Source organism: Elephas maximus, chromosome 4, assembly GCF_024166365.1.
Source record: "Elephas maximus indicus isolate mEleMax1 chromosome 4, mEleMax1 primary haplotype, whole genome shotgun sequence".
NCBI classification, from domain to species: domain Eukaryota; kingdom Metazoa; phylum Chordata; class Mammalia; order Proboscidea; family Elephantidae; genus Elephas; species Elephas maximus.
This window is the reverse complement of record NC_064822.1, coordinates 56,120,801-56,142,654: the sequence shown is the minus strand read 5'-3', so window position 1 is coordinate 56,142,654 and position 21,854 is coordinate 56,120,801. Positions and strand designations below refer to the sequence as shown.

Here is a 21,854-nt window from a genome sequence, read left to right as displayed (position 1 = left end):
TTGTGGCTAGGTTTTAGCTCTGTCATTTTGGAGAACTGGGTTAGTATACTCCCTAAGACCATGTCTGTTACTTTCAGCATTGTCAGCCTCAAAATTGTGGTAGTTTTCTTATGATTCTGTCTCACCACCTCTCTCAGCATCCTTCTCCTCCATTCTGGAATTGCTTCCCATTAGATCAGGATGTTCTCTTCTGGGAAGGTACGATAAAATGTTAACTGATTAAATAAGATGTTTCCAAAAATGTATAATTTCTCCACCACCCCAATATTTGCATTTTAACAGGGGAGTTTTGAAGACAAAAAAATCCTTTAATCCCCAGTGGGATTGGAGCTCTAATGGTGGGATATGTTGTGGAGTTCCTACTTTGGTTTGGGGGTCCCACCTGTATCCCCCTAGATCCCACCACATGAAGAGCAGTATTCTCCATCTACTTGTGAGGTCTGTTGGTTCAGAACTTTCCAAATCCCCAACCTAATAATTTTTCTCTCTTCTGTTTTTGTTTCCTAGGAACGAGTGGAATATCTCTTTCTCATAATTTTTACTGTGGAAGCATTTTTAAAAGTAATAGCCTATGGACTTCTCTTTCACCCCAACGCTTACCTCCGCAATGGATGGAATTTACTAGATTTTATAATTGTGGTTGTAGGGTAAGTATAGCTTCCTTTCTCTTTTCCCTTCCCTCACCCCACCATCAGCCAGTACATATGTCTTTTTTCTTCTTTATTTATACCTCTTTTTGATTTAGTCATAACTACACTGGGTTTCAGACAAGATGAGAGGATCTGTTAAAAATCACTTTGAATTCAAACTTTCTCCAAAGGGAGGAAGGCTATTACCTAAGAGCACTTCCCCCCCGACTACTGTTCACACATACACACACACGCACGCACACATGCACACATACACAGAATTGAATCTGAGTGCTTTTAATGGAGCCCAGGGTCCTCTATGCAGATGAAGACATTCTTCTGCTTGAGGTCTTTTATTCCACCTCCAGCCACATCTGGCCCAGTACTTCCTTGGCCTATTTCCCCCCTGTGTCACTGAGCAGGTTTAGTTCAGCTTGCCCGTGAGCATGCAGTCCATAGGTGATGGCATGGGGGGCCCACAAGAGCTGTGCAGTCTGTGTCTGTAGCCCATAGATGTCCATGCAAAACGGCCGTTTCCCACCCACACCTCTACAGGGGGTCTTGCTCTATGGCCCCCAGAAACCAGGCAAGGGGAAAAAGAGAGGACAAACATGGGAACTATGAAAGGCCAAGGTGATAGGTAACGAAACCCAGACCAAACACTCCTTCCCCAGACACGCACTCCACTTTAGCATAAGATGAAGCAAAGTCAATGTATGCTTTTAACAAGGCAATATAATCTGCATTCACCAAATAATAAAATTGAGGTGTGATGGCCTACTTATCAAAAAATTAGTAACTTCACAAAAAGAGCCACCATAAAATATTTGTACCTGACAGGCCCACCTATGCTGTGTGAGATACAATTTACTAAACCGCAGTTTCCAACAGCTCATATATTTTATGAACGGAGGGACACCTTTATAGCAGAATCTGCTTCAAGAACAGCTGTCTTACTTGAGCTGATCCGTTGTGGCCCTGAGTGTGGAGCGTGATTGAGTGGCGACCACCTTGCGTCTTTACTCCCTCCAAGTCCAACGGGCTTCAATGTCACAGTCAATGTGCCGTTAGGTCATTACCCCAGGAACCTACTTTCCGTGAATCCCTTTGTGCTGTCTCAGTGAAGACCTGGGCCACTGTGGACATCTCCAGAGCGCTCTCTGTTCATTATATCACGGGGGTGCCTGGTCTTTACTGCAGGAAACAACACAGGAGCAAATCAAGATCATTTAGAAATTATTTCCTTGTCTCTGGCCATCTGGTTGGCGTATTAGAGTTGTTCATAACTGTTGTGGAGTTTTTTCTATATTGTCTCTTTAGCCTGGCCAGTAAATGACGTACTTGGCCACATTAGCATCAGGGATGCAAATTTGGGTCACATTCGGGTGACACAAAGGGCACTAAAGTTATTAGAGTTATTAGCCAGGTATAGACCTGGCTCCAGAGGGCTTGGGGTGAGCGTGCAGCAATATGAGAGATGTTGGCGCTGCTGTGCATGCCAAGATAAACAAATAGTGACTAAACGAAGGCCTGGAAATAACCGGTAAACCATAGAAAAAGTTTTTAAGGTGGGTTGCTCCAGGTGCCCTAAATCCTTTTTAAACTCAGCATTTTCCCAAGGCCTCCATTTCCTGGACAGCTTCACACATGCATAGAAAAGAGCCTCAGGCATAATATCCGGTACTTCTGGAACCAATAGAAAGATGAGATGACTTGCAGGGACTAATTTGTTCAAGGAGAAAAGCTGCATTTTCCCCTTATGTTGGGGGAATAATTTACTATATGTGCTGTAGGAGCCCTGGTGGGCAACGGTTAAGTGCTCGGTTGCTAACCGGAAGGTCGGTGATTTGGACCCACCCGCAGCTCCATGAAAGGAAAGACCTGGCAATCTGCCCCCATGAAGATTTCAGCAGAGGAAACCCTATGGGGCAGTTCTACTCTGTCCTGTAGGGTCACTGTGAGTTGGAACCAACTCGACAGTACACAACAACAACGCAAGTGCTTTGTCTGCCTCCATCATGACCTTTTCTAAAGTCCTGGAGGGTAGAAACAAGAAACAAGGTTAGGTATCAAACAGAAGCCCTGGGAGGGAGGGACCTGATGCCTTTCCATTCAGTTACACAGGGAGGTGGTGCAGCACGTCGTGGCCCATGTTCCTCTGTCACCTGTTTGGGCCTTGCTTCATCCTTTAGTCTGTTACTCCTCCCCACAGTCACAGGGGGCAAGCTTTTCAGGGGCCCAGCCCAGACTTCAGTCACATCCTCCCTGGGGTCTAGGCCAAAGGCAGATAGAGAGTGGAGGCATCCAGATTTGGCACACTTCTGGAAGATGCCTCTGATTGGCTTTTTAAGTCACAGAGATTACAATGCTCAGCTTGTGGTCCGCCATGACCCTTTGGGTTTTGTTTTGTTTCTTATTGATATCACACTTGGCCGTATTTGACAGCTAATTTCTCTTCTCCAAGACTATTGGTCCTAGGGGCCATCCAGCCTAAATCTCAGTTCATCCTTCTAACTAGAAAAATGACTCCCCACAGGAATGTAGCTCACCACCTCCCTTTAACTATGCCTCTTTTTGCTTGCCTCCTTTACAATATTCAATGGATGTCCCTTTGATTCCTTGTCTCCCTTGCTAAATATTTGCTTTCTTGGCCCTTCCTCTGTAGGTGCTTAGGGGAAGGTTTCTTCTTCTTCTAGCCACCTATAAATCAGAGGAGAGTCTGACTCAGAGGGCTTGCCTGCTGCCTGAGTGTGCCATTCTCTGGCCAGGCATTCTCATGACATGTTACAAGAGGCATTTCCTTCCTCTCGCAAATCTGTCACGTTTCCCTCCTAAACTCTGGAGTATCCTTGGTCAGATGGGGAGATAGGACTGTTGAATGAACATGGAAAAGAATTTTAAAGCCTCTGTAAGCTAACCCCCGCTCCCCAGTCCCAAGAACCGAAGAATCCTCAGGGAATCCACCTGCTCAGGAGATTCTCCTCCAGCCACAAAAGGCTTTTGTTACATCCCTATCTCCTTCACAATATGGCAGCCCTGCCTCTCTGATTCCCTGGCCTTCTAAAGCCTCATTGTCCTCTTCTTGGAAAAACTGTAATGTCCAGCTACAGAACTGCCAAATACACCTCCTGGAGAACTCTCCCAGCCAAGCATTCACATTGAAACCCAACCCTTAGGGACGAGTAAGCACAAAGCAGCAGTGCCACCTTTATACTGTCTAATCGTGGATAAATGTACCAACTACTCCAAGCCAAGAAGAACACCTTCTAGACCCATTGTTGAATTTTCTACCCCTTCAAAATTAAAAGCAGACACTTAATAAAGAGTCTGTATCCGGTTAGAGCAGGGGTTAAAAGAAAATTGCCTCAATCTCTATTCCCTTCACTAATATTTCATGAACATCTTGTGCTCCAGTAAGCATATTGCCTTTTTCCAGGAAATACTAGGAACCAAATTTGGTTTGGATTTGAAATATTATTTGGCAAACTATCTCCATTTCCTAAGGTCTCAGTGATCTAGACTTCAATGGAAAGAACATTTCTCCTGCAGAGAAAGGAGCCCACTCTTCCAGATTCTAGTGACTTCTGCCAGGTATCGAAGGCATCGCCAACTGACACATGGAACCATCAAGTTGCCAAATTGATGTGAGGGAATCCTAAAGCCAAGAGAGAATTTAGATATGTCCTAGCTGAGGTTGTCAAACTTCTTTTAGGTGCAGAACCCAGTATTCAAACAAAGTCTTACCCAGACGCCTTGTATTAGTCTCCTAGGGCTGCTGTAACCAATTACCACGAACTTGGTGACTTAAAACAAGAGTAGTTTATTTTCTCTCACTTTTGGAGACCACAAATTCACAATTAAGGTGTCAGCAGGGCCATGCTCCCTCCAGAGGCTCTATGGGAGAGTCTTTCCTTGCCTCTTCCAGCTCCTGGTGGCTCCTGGCCTTCTTTAGCTTGTGGCAGCAGAACTCTGTCTTCTTGTGGCCTTCTTCACTGTGTATCCTTTTGTCTCCTATAAGGACCCTCTCATTGGATTTAGGGCCCACACTGACCGAGTGTGATCATATCTTGATCCTTACCTTCATTACATCTATAAAGACCCTATTTCCAAATAAGTCTACATTCTTAGGCTCTGGGACATGAATTATGGGAGGACACGTTCAAGCTACTATAGGCCCAAGACATAAAACAGATAAAAGGGAAGCCACTCTGTTACACTGGGGAAAGAGGAACAAGAACTGCACCAACTCAGCTTTGACCTAGCTGCCCAAGTAGTCCCTGAGGACTCCCTGGGGCAATTTGAAAATCCTTAATTATAGGCATACCTTGGAAATATCATGGGTTTGGTTCCAGACCACCACAATAAAGTGAATTTCACAACAAAATGAGTCATGTGAGTTGTTTTGTTTCCCAGTGCCTATAAAAGTTGTTTTTTTTTTTTTTATAAAAGTTATGTTCACACTATACTATAGTCTATTAGGAAACCCTGGTGGCATAGTGGTTAAGAGCTATGGCTGCTAACCGAAAAGGTCAGCAGTTCGATTCCACCAGGAGCTCCTCGGAAACCATATGGGGTGGTTCTACTCTGTCCCATAGGGTCACTATGAGTCAGAATCAACTCAACGGCAATGGGTTTGGTTTTTTTGGTTTTAGTAGTTATCTATTAAGTATGCAATAGCATTATGCCTAAAAAAAATGTAAATACCTCAATTTATTACTTTATTGCTAAAAAATGTTAACCATCATCTGAACCTTCAGAAAGTCATAATCTTTTTGCTGGTGGAGGGTCTTGCCTCAATGTTGATGGCTGCTGACTGATCAGGGTGGTGGTTGCTGAAGGCTGGGGTGGCTATGGCAATTTCTTAAAATAAGACAACAATGAAGTCTGCCAGATCCATTGACTCTTCCTTTCACGAAAGATTTCTCTGTAGCATGGAATGATATTTGATAGCGTTTTACCCACAGTAGAACTTCTTTCAAAACTGGAGTCAATGCTCTCAAACCCTGCTGCTCCCTTATCAACTAAGTTTATGTAATATTGTAAATCCTTTGTTGTCATTTCAACAATGTTCACAGCATCTTCACCAGGAGTAGAGTCCATCTCAAGAAACCACTTTCTTTGTTCATCCCCATAAGAAGCAACTCCTCATCCACTGAATTTTTATCATGAGACTGCAGCAATTCAGTCACATCATCAAGTTCCACTTCTAATTCTGGTTCTTTTGCTATTTCCTCTGCATCTGAAGTTGCTTCCTCTCCTAAGGTCTTGAACCCCTCAAAGTCATCAATGAGGATTGGAACCAACTTCTTCCAAATTCCTCTTAATGTTGATATTTTGACCTCCTCCCATGAATCATGGATGTTCTTAATGGCATCCATAACGGTGACTCCTTTCCAGAAGGTTTATCGATTTACTTTGCCCAGATCCACCAGAGGAATCAGTATCTATGGCAGCTATAGCCTTACAAAATGTATTTCTTAAATCTAAGACTTGAAGTTGAAATTACTCCCTGATCTGTGGGCTGCAGAATGGATATTGTATTAGCAGGCATGAAAATAACATTAATCTCCCTGTATATCTCCATCAAAGCTTTTGGATGACCAAGTGCATTGTCAACGAGCAATAATTTTTTGAAAGGAGTCTTTTTTTCTGAGGAGTAGTTCTCAACAGTAGGCTTAAAATATTCAGTAAATCATATTGTAAACAGATGTGCTGTTATCCAGGCTTTATTGCTCCATTTATGGAGCACAGGCAGAGTAGATTTAACATAATTCTTAAGGGCCCTAGGATTTTCGGAACGGTAAATGAGCATTGGCTTAACTTAAAGCCACCAACTGCGTTAGCTCCTAACAGGAGAATCAGCCTGTCCTTTGAAGATATGAAGCCGGGCATTGACTTATCTCTACAGCTGTGAGTTCTAGATGGCATCTTCTTCTAACATAAGGCAGTTTCATCTACTCTGAAAATCTGTTGTTAGTGTAGCCACCTTCATCAGTTATCTTAGCTAGATCTTCTGTATAACTTGCTGCATCCTCTACACCTTCTATATCAGCACTTGCTGTTCCACCTTGCACTTTTATATGGAGATGGCTTCTTTCCTTAAACCTCATGGACCAACCTCTGCTAGCTTCAAACTTTTCCTCTTCAGCTTTCTCACCTCTCTCAGGCTTCATAGAATTGAAAAGAGTTAGGAACTTGCTCTGGATTAGGCTTTGGCTTAAGAGGCTATTGTGGCTGGTTTGCCCTTCCTTTCACTTCAACACTTAGAGGCCATTGTAGGGTTATTAATTGGCCTAATTTCAATATGTCATATCTCGGGGAATGGGGAGCCTGAGGAGAGGGAAAGGGACAGGGGAATGGCTGGTTGGTGGAGCAGCCAGAACACACACATTTATCAATTAAGTTTGCTGTCTTATATGGGCACATTTGCAACACCCCAAAACAATTACCGTAGTAACATCGAAGATCACTGATCACAGATCACCATAACAGATGTAGTAATAATGAAAAACTTCGAAATATTTTAAGAATTACCAATGTGACACAGGAACATGAAGTGACCACATGCTGTTGGACAAATGGTGCCAATAGACTTGCTCAATGCAGAGTTGCTACAAACCTTTGATTTGTAAAAACTGCGAGATCTACAGAAAACCCTAAGGAATTCTCAAGAAAACTACTGAAACTAATAGAAGAGTTCAGCAGAGTATCAGGATACAAGATAAACATACAAAAATCAGTTGGATTCCTCTGCGCCAACAAAGAGAACATCAAAGAGAAAATCACCAAGTCAATACCATTTACAGTAGCCTCTAAGAAGATAAAATACTTAGGAATAAATCTAACCAGACACTTAAAAGACCTATACAAGAAAACTACAAGACACTACGGCAAGAAACCAAAAGACACCTACATAAGTGGAAAAACATACCTTTGCTCGTGGATAGGAAGACTCAACACTGTGAAAATGTCTGTTCTACCCAGAGCGATCTATAGATACAATGTGATTCCAGTCCAAATTCCAAGGACATTTTTTAATGAGATAGAGAAACAAATCACCAACTTCATATGGAAGGTAAAGAGGCCTCAGATAAGTAGAGCGTTACTGAAAAAGAAGAACAAAGTGGGAGGCCTCACACTCCCTGATTTTAGAATATATTATACTGCCACAGTAGTCAAAACAGCCTGGTACTGGTACAACAACAGATATATAGTCCAATGGAACAGAAATGAGAATCCATAAATCCATCCACATATGAGCAACTGATATTTGACAAAGGCCCGAAGTCAGTTAAATGGGGGAAAAGACAGTCTCTTTAATAAACAGTGCTGGTGTAACTGGATACCCATCTGCAAAAAAATGAAACAAAACCCATACCTTTCGCCATGCACAAAAACGAACTCAAAATGGATCAAAGACCTAAATATAAAATCTAAAATGATAAAGATCATAGAAGAAAAAAATAGGAACAATGCTAGGAGCCCTAATACATGGCATAAACAGTATATAAAACATTACTAACAATGCGCAAACACTGCAAAAGAAACTAGTCTAGGAGCTCCTAAAAATCAAACACCTGTGCTCATCGAAAGACTCCACCAAGAGTGAAAAGATTACCTACAGACTAGGAAAATGCTTTTAGCTACGACATTTCCGATCAGCATCTGATCTCTAAAATCTACATAATACTGCAAAAACTCAACAAATACCCCAATTAAAAAATGGGCAAAGGATATGAACAGGCACATCACCAAAGAAGACGTTCAGGCAGCTTACAGGTACATAAGGAAATGCTCACAATCATTTGCCATTAGAGACATACAGATCAAAAATACAAAGAGATACCATCTCACTCCAACAAGGCTGGCATTAATCCAAAAACACAAAATAATAGATGTCGGAGAGGTTGTGGAGAGAGTGGAACACTTATACATTGCTGTTAGGAATGTAAAATAGTACAACCACTTTGGAAATTGATTTGGTACTTCCTTAAAAAGCTAGAAATAGAACTACCATACGATCCAGCGATTCCACTCCTTGGAATATATCCTAGAGAACTAAGAGCCTCTACACGAACAGATATATGCACACCAATGTTCATTGCAGCACTGTTTACAATAGCAAAAAGATGGAAGCAACCAAGGTGCCCATCAATGGATGAATGGATAAATTATGGTATATTCACACAATGGAATACTACACATTTATAAAGAACAATGATGAATCCATGAAACATTTTGTAACTTGGAGGAATCTGGGAGGCATTATGCTGAGTGAAATTAGTCAGTTGCAAAAGGACAAATATTGTATGAGACCACCATTATAAGAACTCAAGAAATAGTTTAAACACAAAAGAAAATATTCTTAGATGGTTGTGAGGGTGGGGAGTGAGGGAGGAAAGGAGTCTTCACTAATTAGATAGTGGACAAGAACTATTTTAGGTGAAGGGAAAGAGCACACAATACAGGGGAGGTCAGCACAACTTGACTAAACCAAAAGCAAAGCAGTTTCCTGAATAAACTGAATGCTTCAAAGGCCAGAGTAGCAGGGACAGGTGTCTGGGGACCATGGTTTCAGGGGACATCTAGGTCAGTTGGCATAATAAAATCTATTAAGAAAACGTTCTGCATCCCGCGTTGGTGAGTGGAGTCTGGGGTCTTAAACGCCAGCAAGCGGCCACCTAAGATGAATCAATTGGTCTCAACTTACCTGGAACAAAAGAGAATGAAGAACACAAAAGACACAAGGTAATTTTGAGCCCAAGAGACAGAAAGGGCCATGTAAAACAGAGACTACATTAGCCTGAGACCAGAAGAACTAGATGGTACCTGGCTACAACCGATGACTGCCCTGACGGGGAACACAACAGGGAATCCCTGATGGAGCAGGAGAGCAGTGGGAGGCAGACCTCAAATTCTGGTACAAGGACCAGACTTAATGGTCTGACTGAGACTAGAAGGACCCTGGAGGTCATGGTCCCCAGACCTTCTGTTGGCCCAAGACAGGAAAACCCAACCATTCCCAAAACCAACTCTTCAGACAGGGATTGGACTGGACTGTAAGACAGAAAATGATACTGGCGAGGAGTGAGCTTCTTGGATCAAGTAGACACGTGAGACTATGTGGGCAGCTCCTGTCTGGAGGAGAGATGAAAAAGGCACTGGTGGACAGAAGCTGGCTAAATGTACACAAGGAATACAGGGTGGAGAGAAGGAGTGTGCTATCTCATTAGGGGGAGAGCAACTAGGAGTACATAGCAAGGTGTATATAAATTTTTGTATGGGAAACTGACTTGATTTGTAAACTTTCACTCAAAGCACACAAAAAAAGCATAAAATGAAAAAGAAAAACCTGCAATATCTGTGAAATGCAATAAAATGAAGCACAATAAAACAAGTTATGCATGTGTAGGCTAACTCCCTTATTGCCAGGGCCTTCCCTGGCTCTGAACTTTTGTAAGACTAAGCCCTCAGCTGCACCTTCCCGTTACCTTTGTTTCTAGATAGTTCTCTGGTATGTGAGTCATTTAAGGAGCTCAAACCTATTCCTCAAGGGCCAAAGTTGCCCTGGCCTTTTGTTCAGGTCTGATCTGGGGACCCAGTTCTGATGCCAGGGCTTCCTTCTTGATCCCAGACCCTATTAATGAAGAAACATGGCCCAGTATACACTCTGTTGACAGTAAACCAGTACACCCACTCCTCACATATCGACTGTCTCTTTATCAACATTTTGCATTTACAACAGGATAGTAAAACATCTACTGTGTGACTATTTTGTGCGTTAATGACGTACATCTGGCAGTAATGAATGCCGAGGTGTGAGGCGAGAGTAATTCTGGCTATGATGGTTAAGGTTATATGTGTCAACTTGGCTGGGCCATGATTCTCAGTGGTTAGGCAGTTATGTAACGATGTGATTTGGCAGGTATAATATACTCATCCTCTATTTTGTGATCTCATGTGGTCATCCTCCATTTTTTAAAAATGCAGATTTTTGCATAATGACCTGGTTTTTGGAACTTAGCCATGTAGGTAAGTGAGGAGTGGGTGTAGTGTCATCTCTAGGTATGAAGGACAGAAATTTCCTCTACTTGCCCTTTTCCCCCTTTTCTTGGTTACCACAAAAAACCCAGAATTCTTGGGTCATTCCTCACCACCCAGACTCCCATTCCCTTATGGCTCTGAATCTTCTAATCTAACTCCTTCTCCCTTGCCACTCACTCCAGAAACCTTTTCACTCTGCCCTCTGTTCCCCACAGTCCATCCCCTATTCAGGGATCACTAAACATTTTCTATTAAGGGCCAGATAGTAAATACGTTCAGCATTGTAGGTCATATGGTCTCTGACACAACTACTCTGTATTCATCTCTGCCACTGTCGTGTCAAAGCAGTCATACATAATACGTAAGTGAAGGAGTGTAGCTGTATTCCAGTAAAACTTTATAAAAGCAGGCAGCCCATAGGCCATCGTTTGCCATCACTTGCCTTAAATCCTCAACTTCCTTTCTGATCATCTCCTTCACTTTCTAACTCTCTTCTGAGGACACTGCTTTTCATACAGCTTCTCAGGACATGACTAATTCTCTCCTGTATTCCTCTTTAAACCACTTACTGGTCCTAGAGCTTGGGACAGGAGTCCTGCTTTCTCCTTATTTCTGCTTTCAGACCATTGTCCCTCTCTCCTTCCTAAAAGCCTCCAGTTTCAATGCCTGTGCCATCAGACCCATCTCTACATCCTACTTCTCTGTATCACAGTCCTCTACAGACTTGGCAATCTGCTCTCGTAAAGATTACAGCCTAGTAAACCCTATGGGGAAGTTCTACTCTGTCACACAGGGTTTCTATGAGCTGAAATTGACTCAACAGCACCTAACAACAACAATAACAACAGACTTTTGAGTCACCACCCTCATTCCTGAAAACATTAGCCCTGGACTCACTCCAACTCTCTCCAACACTCAGTACTCCAGCCAGCATCCTTTCAGTAGTGTCTCAGTTCCTTGATACCTTCTTCTCCAGGGATCTGGGCCTCTATCCTTTCTCGTCGACTCAGTCCCATGGTCATATCCTAGATTCTTTTGTCTTAGTTATCTAGTACTGCTGTAACAGAAGCATCACACATGGATGGCTTTAACAAACAATTTATTTTCTCACAGTTTAGAAGGCTCGAAGTCCAAATTCAGGGCGATAGCTCCAGGGGAAGGTTTTCTCTCTCTTTTGACCCAGGGGGAAGGTCCTTGTCATAAATCTTCTCCTGGCCTAGGAGCTTCTCAGTGTAGGAACCCCAGGTCCAAAGAACATGCTCCACTCCTGGCTCTTCATGCTGGTGGTAATGACATCCCTCTCCTCTCTGTTCACTTCCCTATTTTATGTCTGAAAGGAGACTGACTCAAGATACAACCTAATCCTGTAGATTGTGTCCTGCTTCATTAACATAACTGCCTCTAATCCTGCCTCATTAACATCATAGAGGTCAGCATTTACAACACAGGAAAATTACATCAGATCACTAAATGGAAAAGAACCACATGATACTGGGAATCATGGCCTAGCCAAGCTGACAGACATTTTGGGGGGATACGATTCAGTCCATAACATTTCACCCTTTGGTCCCCCAAAATTTATGTCCTTGCCATATGTAAAACACTTTCACTCTATCATATCATCCCAAAAGTCTTAAATCAACTCCAAGTCCAAATTCCATCCTAAGGCAAAATGCCTCTTCATCTTTGAAATCTAGAATATGAGTTATCTGCTTCCAAAGTACAATGATGAAGCAGGCACAAGGGTAGACATTCCCATTAGCAATGGGAGAAATTGGAGGGAAAAAAGGAATAACAGGCACTAAGCAAGTCAAAAATCCAGGAGAACAATTTACATTAGCTCTCAAGACTTGAAAATAATACTCTGTTCTCTGAGACCATATGGGCAATGGCCCTGCCCTCCAAGCTCTGGGTGTTGGCCACATTCTCCAGATTCAGGGTAGAAGCCCCTCAGCCCTGGGCTTCAGCTCTGCCTTCCAGGCCTACTAGAATGGCAACTCTGCTCCCTTGGCTTTGGGTGGCCCCATTCTCCTACTTCATCTGAATGGTGACCCCCTCCTCAGCCCCAGCAGGTCCTGTTCTTCTGCCCCTTGGGCATGGCAGCCCTGCCGCCTCAGTTTTGGGTAGCAGATTCAGCCCCATCCCACTGGCAGTCATGAAAGGCAACTGTACACTCCAGAACCGAGTAGTTGAAGATCTGACTCTTTGAAACCTAAGAGGCTGTGGCTCCACCCTTTGAGATCCAGCAAGCTGTGGTTCCAACATTTGAGACCCCAGAGGTTGTGGTCCCACCCTTTGAGACAGAGGCAGTTCTGTCTCCCATGCTCCTTGTGTCTTCAGCTTCTGCTTCCTGGTTACTTCTCCTCTCAGCCTCTCAGCCCCTTGGGCCTCTTGAACCAGCCGACCTCTGCCCTACTCAGGCAAGTGTTACAAAGCTCTTTAGCTCTACCAGTAAGTGCCTGGAGACACCACACTTTGCCAGAAAACCTCAGCTGGAAAGCACTCAGCTCTCCCACTCCATGCGTCAGTAAGCCTAGCTCCACCAATAAGTGCTCAGAGACACCCCACTCTACCAGGAAGCATCCTCCTGAAGGCACTCAGCTCTAGTTTCCGTGGGCCAGCTTCCGCGATCTAGAGCCAGTCTCCTGGTTCTGTCTGCTGCTGCTGTTTCTCTGGTACTGCTTCCTGCCGTCTGCACTGTCACCAGTGTTACGGCTCTCCTTACTTCCTTCTGAGCCCGCACCAGAATTGTCTTTGATGTCCCTAATTCCACAACAGTCTCTTCAAGTAAATGTAGGCTTTTATTATTGTTGTCATTAGGTGCCCTTGAGTCAGTTCTGACTCATAGTGACCCTACAGGACAAAGTAGAACTGCCCATAGGGTTTCCAAGGAGTGGCTGGTGGATTTGAACTACTGACTGCTTGGTTAGCAGCCAAGTTGTTAATCACTACACTGCTTAAGCACTTTAAAACTCTTCCAGCCTTTACCCATAACTCAATTCCAAAATTGCTTCCACATTGTAGGTATCTGTTAGAGCAGCACCCCTCTCCTGGTACCAAATGCTCTTTTAGTTACCTAATGCTGCTATAATGGAAGTACCCCAAATGGATGGCTTTAACAAACAGAAAATTTATTCTCTCACAGTTTAGAAGGCTAAAAGTCCAAATTCAGGGCACCAGCTCCAGGGGAAGGTTGTCTGTCTCTTTTGACTCTGGGGGAAGGTTCTTGTCATCAGCCTTCCCCTAGTCTAACTGCTTCTCAGCCCAGGGACTCTGAGTCCAAAAATACACTTTGCTCCTGGCTCTTCTAATTGGTGGTAATGAGGTTCCTGTCCTTTCTGCTCACTTCTCTCTTTTATATCTCAAAAGAGATTGACTCAAAACATAAGAAAAGTAGAAATTAATAAAAGGAAGAGCAAAGAAAAAAGATCAAAAACATGGAAACTGAATAACACCTTGCTTCAAAACCAGTGAGTAATAGAAAAATCAAAGATGGAATCAAAATATTTCTGGGATCAAATGAGAATGAAAATACATCATACCAAAACCTTTGGGACACAGCAAAGGCAGTGCTCAGAGGTCAATTTGTAGCAATAGATGCACACATCAAAAAGAAAAGAGACAAAATCAGAATATTAACCCTACAACTCCAGCAAATAGAGAACAGCAAAAAAGGCCAAGGCCACCAGAAGAAAGGAAATTAATAAAGATCATAACAGAAGTAAATGAAATACAGAATAGAAAAACAATAGAATCAACAAAACCAAAAATTGAGTCTTTGAAAGGATCAACAAAATTGACAAACCATTGGCCAAATTGACAAAAGAAAAACAGGAGAGGAAGCAAATAAATCAACTAAGAAATGAAATGGGGGACATTACAATAGACCCAACTGAAATAAAAAGGATCATAACAGAGTACTATAAAAAACTATACAACAAATTTGAAAACCTAGAGGAAATGGACAAATTTCTCAAAACACACTATCTATCAAAAAACACAAACTCAGGTAGAAATTCTGAATAGATCCATGACAAGAGAAGAGATGAAAAGGTAAAAAGAAAAAAAAAAAAAAAAGTCCTGGCCCAATTGGGTTCACTGGCGAATTCTATCAAACATTCAGAGAAGAGCTCACAACAGTACTACTCAAACAATTTCAGAACATAGAAAAGGAAAGGATACTTCCAAATGTATTCTACAAAGCCAGGCAAAGGCACCATAAAAAAAAAAGAAAAGAAAATTACAGACCAATATCTCTCATGAATATAGTTGCAAAAATTCTCAACAAAATTCTAGCCAATAGAATTCAGGATCAGTAAAAAAAAAAAATCACAACAAGTGGAATTCATACCAGATATGCAAGGATGGCTTGACATCAGAAAATCAATCATCATAAACCACTACATAAACAAAAGAATCACATGATCATCTTAGTTTACACAGAAAAGGTATTTGATAAAGTCCAACACCATTCCTAATAAAAAATCTCAATAAAATAGGAATGGAAGGGAAATTTCTCAACATAAAAAAGGGCATCTATACAAAACCAACAGCCAACATTATTCTCAACAGAGAGAGGTTGAAAACATTCCCCCTGAGAACAGAAACAAATCAAGGATGCCCTTTATCACCACTCTTATTTAATGTTGTGCTGTAAGTCCTAGCTAAAGCAATAAGGCAAGAAAAAGAAATAAAGGGCATTCAGATTGGTAAGGAAGAAGTAAAACTATCCCTATTCATGGATGATATGATACTATACATAAGAACCCTAAAGACCCCACAAGAAAACTACTGAAACTTAGTGAAAGATTCACAAGAGTAGGAGGATACAAGATAAACATACAAATCAGTTGGATTCTTATACACCAATAAAGAGAACTATGAAAGAAAATCAGGAAAGCAGTACCATTTATAATAAAAAAGTAAAATACTTAGGAATAAATCTAACCAAGGACATAAGAGACCTATACGAAGAAAACTACAAAACACTACTTGCAAGAAACCTAAGGAGCCCTACATAAATGGAAAAATATGCGATGCTCATGAATAGGTAGACTCAACATTGTGAAAATGTTGATTCTACCCAAAGCAATCTACAAATACAATGCACTCCTGATCCAATAATAACAGCACTCTTTAACGAGGTGGAAAAACTAATCACTAACTTTATACGGAAAGGAAAGAGACTCCGGTAAGTAAAGCATTATTGAAGGAGAAGAACAAAGTAGGAGGTCTCCCGCTACCTGACCTCAGAACCTACTATGCAGCTACAGTAGTCAAAACAGCGTGGTACTGGTACGACGACATACACATTGACCAATGGAACAGAATGGAGAATCAAGATACAAGTCCATCTACCTAAAGCCACCTGATCTTTGACAAAGGTCCAAAGTCCCTTAAATGGGCAGAAGACTTACAGAATATCTCATTTAGGATTAGCCACATTTCAAGTGTTCCTTCTCGATTCTGCATCAATTTTTCTATTTAAGATAATTCCTATCACATATAAAAATGCTGTAGTATCTCCTATTTAAAAACAAACAAAATTCTCTTTACCCTATATCCCCTCCTAGTACCCATCCTTTTTTTTTCTCTCTACTCTTTTTACAGCTACATTCCTCAAAAGACTTTTCTATATGGTAGCCACCAGCCTCATATGGCCATTGAGCACTTGAAATGTGGCTAATCCAAATTTAGCTGTTCTGTAAGTGTAAAATATACAGCAGATTTTGATGATTTAGTTCAAAACAAAGAATGACAAATAGCTCACAAATAATTTTTTTATATATTAAACCATTGGCCAAACTAACAGAAGAGGAAGCAAATAACCTGAATAAGAAATGAAATGGATAATATCACAACAGACCCAACTGAAATTAAAAGAATCATAACAGAATACTATGAAAAATTGTATTCTAACAAATTTGAAAACCTAGAGGAAATGGCAAATTTCTAGAAACACGCTACCTACCTAAACTAACACGGAGGTAGAACAATGAAATAAACCTATAACAAAAGAAGAGATTGAAAGGTAATTTAAAAATTCCCAACAACAAAAAAAAAGCCCTAGCCTGACAGCTTCACTGGAGAATTCTACCAAACTTTCAGAGAAGAGTTAACACCACTACTACTAAAGGTACTTCAGAGCATAGAAAAGGACAGAATACTCCCAAATTCATTCTATGAAGCCAGCATAACCCTGATACCAAAACCAGGCAAAGACACCACAAAAAAAGAAAATTACAGACCAATACCTCTCATGAATATAGATGCAAAAATTCTTGGCAAAATTCTAGACAATAGAATTCAGCATCGTATCAAAAACAAAACACACCATGACTGAGTAGGATTCATACCAGGTATGCAAGGATGGTTCAACATTAGAAAATCAGTCAATGTAATCCACCACATAAATAAAAGGAAAGAAAAGAATCCCGTGATCATCTCAGCCGATGCAGAAAAGGCATTTGGCAAAGGCCAACACCCATTCCTGACAAAAACTCTCAATAAAATAGGTATAGAAGGAAAATTTCTCAACATAATAAAGGGCATCTATTTTTTTTTTTTATGCAAAACCAATGGCCAGCATCATTCTTAATGGAGAAAGGCTGAAAACATTCCCCTTGAGAACAGGAACAAGACAAGGATGCCCTTTATCACCACTCCTATTTAACATTGTGTTGGAAGTCCTAGCTAGAGTATTAAGGCAAGAAACAGAAATAAAGAGCATCCAAATTGGTAATGAAGAAATTAAACCTCCCCATTTGTAGATGTTATGATACTATACATAGAAAACCCAAAAGACTCCACAAAAAAACTACTGGAACTAATAGAAAGATCCAGCAGAGTAGCAGGATACAAGATAAGCACACAAAAATCAGTTGTATTCCTCTACACCAATAAAGAGAACGATGAAAAGGAAATTAGGAAAACAATACCATTTATAATAACCCAGTGCCATCGATAGCTGCTAAAAAAATAAAATACTTGGGAATAAATCTAACCAGGGATGTAAAAGACCTATACAAAGAAAACTACAAAACACTACTGCAAGAAACCAAAAGAGATCTACATAAATGGAAAAGCATACCATGCTCATGGATAGGTAGACTCAACATTGTGAAAATGACAATTCTGCCAAAGCAATTTACAAATACAATGCAATACTGATCCAGATACCAAACAACATTCTTTAAAGAGAAGGAAAAACTTATCGTTAACTTTATATGGAAAGGGAGGAAGCCCTGGATAAGTAAAGCACCATTGAAGAAGAAGAGTAAAGTAGGAGGACTCGCACTACCTGACCTCAGAACCTACTATAGAGCTATGGTAGTCAAAACAGCCTGGTACTGGTACAACGACAGATATATTGGCCAATGGAACAAAATTGAGAACCCAGATGTAAATCCATCCACCTATGGTCACCTAATCTTCAACAAGGGCCCAAAGCCCATCAAATGGGGAAAAGACAGTCTTTTTAACAAATGGTGCTGGCAAAACTGATGTCCATCTGCAAGAAAAATGAAACAGGACCCATACCTCACACCATATACAAAAACTAACTCAAAGTGGATCGAAGACCTAAATATAAGCCAAAAACCATGAAGTTCATAGAAGAAAAAATAGGATCAACACTAGAGGCCCTAATACATGGCATTAACAGGATACAAACCACAACCAACAACTCACAAGCTCCAGAGGATAAGCTAGGTAATTGGGATCTTATAAAAATTAAACACTTATTCTCTTCAAAAGACTTCACCAAAAGAGTAAAAAGAACCTACAGACTGGGAAAAATTTTTTAACTATTACAAATCAGACAGTCTAATCTCTAAAATCTACAAGACAATCCAGCACATCTACAACAAAAAGACAAATAATCCAATTAAAAAATAGGCAAAGGAAATGAACAGACACTTCACCAAAGAAGACATTCAAGCGGCCAAAAGGCACGTGAGAAAATGCTCACAATCTCTAGCCATTAGAGAGATGCAAATCAAAGCCACAATGAGATACCATCTTACCCCAGCATTACTGGCACAAATCAATAAAACAGGAGATAACAAATGTTGGAGAGGCTGCGGGGAGATTGGAACTCTTATGCACTGCTGGTGGGAATGCAAAATGATACAACCATTTTGGAAAATGATATGGCCCTTCCTTAGAAACCTAGAAAAAAAAAATACCATATGATCCAGCAATCCCACTTCTAGGAATATATCCTAGAGAAATAAGAGTCATCACACGAATAGGCATATGCACACCCATGTTTACTGCAGCATTGTTCACGATAGCAAAAAGATGGAAACGACCTAGATGCCCATCAACAGATGAATGGATAAACTGTGGTACATACACACAACGAAGTATTATGCAATGATAAAGAACAACCATGAATCTGTGAAACATCTCATAACATGGATGAATCTGGAGAGCATTATGCTGAGTGAAATAAGTCATTCACAACAGGACAAATATTATATGAGATGGAAACCCAGGTGGCATAGCGGTTCAGTGCTGCGGCTGCTAACAAAAAGATCAGCAGTTCGAATCCACCGGGCGCTCCTTGGAAACTTTGTGGGGCAGTTCTACTCTGTCCTATAGGGTCGCTATGAGTCTGAATTGACTCAACAGCAACGGGTTTATTGTATGAGACCACTGCTGTAAAAACTCATGAAAAGGTTTATGTACAAAAGAAAAACCTTTGGATGTGAGGGTGATCTGGCTGCGACATCTGTCACCCCATTGATTGCCAGGGTTGATTCGGCTGATCTGGCTGGCTAGGTGGTGTCCCCTTCTTCCCTCACTGCTCCATGTCCATCTCTCCCAAAACTGCATGCTCAGTCGAAGAGAATGACCTTCCCTGATAGAGGAGAGGACCATCCTTCGGTCAAGAATATAAAAGTAGCTGCGCTCCCATGCTAGAACCTCCAAACCAGCTCTCAAAAAGAAACAGTCTTTGATGGTTACGAGGTAGGGGAGGGATGGGGATGGAAAAACACTTAATAGACAATAGATAAGTGGACACTTTGGTGAAGGGTAAGACAGTACACAACACTGGGGAAGCCAGCACAACCTGTACAAGGCAAGGTCATGGTACCTCCATAGACACATCCACACTCCCTGAGGGATGGAATTGCTGGGCTGAGGGCTATGGAGACCGTGGTCTTGGGGAACATCTAGCTCAATTGGCATAACATAGTTTATAAAGAGTATGTTCTACATTCTGTTTGGTGAGTAGCACCTGGGGTCTTAAAAGCCTGTGAGAGGCCATCTAGGTTACTCCACTAGTCTCACCCCTTCAGGAGCAAGGAAGGATGAAGAAAATTAAGTTACAAGGGAAAGATTAGTCCAAAGGACTAATGGACCACATCTACCACAGCCTCCACAAGACTGAGTCCAGGACAACTAAGTGGTGCCAGGCTACCACCACTGACTGCTCTGACAGAGATCACAGTAGAGGGTACTGGACAGAGCTGGAGAAAAATGTAGAACAAAATTCTGACTCAAAAAGAAAGACCAGACTTGCTGGCCTGTCAGAGACTGGAGAAACCCTGAGAGTATGACTCCTAGCGACCCTTTTAGCTGAGTAATGAGGTCACTCCTGAGGTTCACGGTTCAGCCAAAGATTAAACAGACCCATGGAACAAAACAAGACTAAAGGGGCACACCAGGCCTGGGGCAGGGACTGAAAGGCAGGAGGGAACAGGAAAGCTGGTAATAGGGAACCCAGGGTTGAAAAGAGAGAGTGTTGACATGTCTTGGGTTGTTAACCAATGTCATAGAACAACATGTGTACTAACTGTTTGATGAGAAACTAGTTCTGTAAACCTTCATCTAAAGTGCAAATAAAAAAAAATTAAAAATTTTGAAAAGCCCTGGCCCTGACGGCTTCACTGGAGAACTCTACCAAATTTTCAGAGAAGAGTTAACACCACTACTGCTTAAGGTATTTCAGAGCATAGAAAAGGATAGAGTACTCCCAAACTCATTCTATGAAGCCAGCATAACCCTGATACCAAAACCAGGTAAAGACACCATAAAAAAAGAAAATTAAAGACCAATATCCCTCATGAACTTCAACATAAAAATCTTCAACAAAATTGTAGCCAAAAGAAATCAACAACATAACAAAAAAATAATTCACCATGACCAAGTGGGATTCATGCCAGGTATGCAGGGATGGTTTAACATTAGAAAAACAACCAGCGTCATCCATCACATAAATAAAACCAAAGACAAGAACTACATGATCTTATGAATTGATGCAAAAGTGTTTCTCAAAGTCCAACACCCATTCATGATAAAAAAAATTCTCAGCAAAATAGGAATAGAAGGGAAATTCCTCAACATAATGAAGGGCGTTTATACAAAGTCGGCAGCCAACATCATCCTAAATGGAGAGGGTCTGAAAGCATTCTCCTTGAGAACGGAAACCAGACAAGGATGCCGTTTATCACCACTCTTATTCAACACTGTTCTGGAGGTCTAGCTAGAGCCACTGGCTAGAAAAAGAAATAAAGGGCATCCAAATTGGTAAGGAAGAAGTAAAATTATCTCTGTTTGCAGGTGATATATATGTTCTTATACACAGAAAACCCTAAAGAATCCACAAAAAAACTACTGGAACTAATAGAACAGTTCAGCAGAGTATCAGGATACAAGATAAACATGCAAATATCAATTGGATTCCTCTACACCAACAAACAGAACGTCAAAGAAGTCACCAAATCAATGCCATTTATAATAGCCCCCAAGAAGATAAAATACTGAGGAATAAATCTGACCAGAGACATAAAAGACCTATACAAAGAAAACTACAAAACACTACCAAGAAACCAAAAGAGACCTACATAAATGGAAAAATACTCCTCTGATCACAGAGAGAAAGACTCAACATTGTGAAAATGTCTGTTCTACCTAAAGCAATCTATGGATACAATGCAATCCAGATCCAAATTTCAATGGCATTTTTTAAAGAGATGGAGAAACAAGTTCCAACTTCATATGAAAAGAGAAGAGGCCTTGGATAAGTAAAGCATTACTGAAAAAGAAGAACAAAGCGGGAGGCCTCACACTACCTGATTTTAGAACCTATTATACCATCACAGTAGTCAAAACAGCCGGGTACTGGTATAACAACAGTTACATAGACCAATGAAACAGAACTGAGAATCCAGA

At 41.2% G+C, this 21,854-nt stretch overlaps 1 protein-coding gene across 11 annotated transcripts in view; it reads left to right on the top strand.

Moving 5' to 3' along the window:
• Positions 1 to 21,854, top strand: part of CACNA1C (calcium voltage-gated channel subunit alpha1 C) — an 896,734-nt gene that overhangs the window by 579,028 nt on the left and 295,852 nt on the right. For all 11 annotated transcript variants that reach the window (XM_049885094.1, XM_049885093.1, XM_049885097.1 and 8 more), the window contains exon 4: positions 508 to 647. In XM_049885094.1, coding sequence (XP_049741051.1) covers positions 508 to 647 — 140 coding nt within the window. The remainder of the gene's footprint in view (positions 1 to 507; positions 648 to 21,854) is intronic.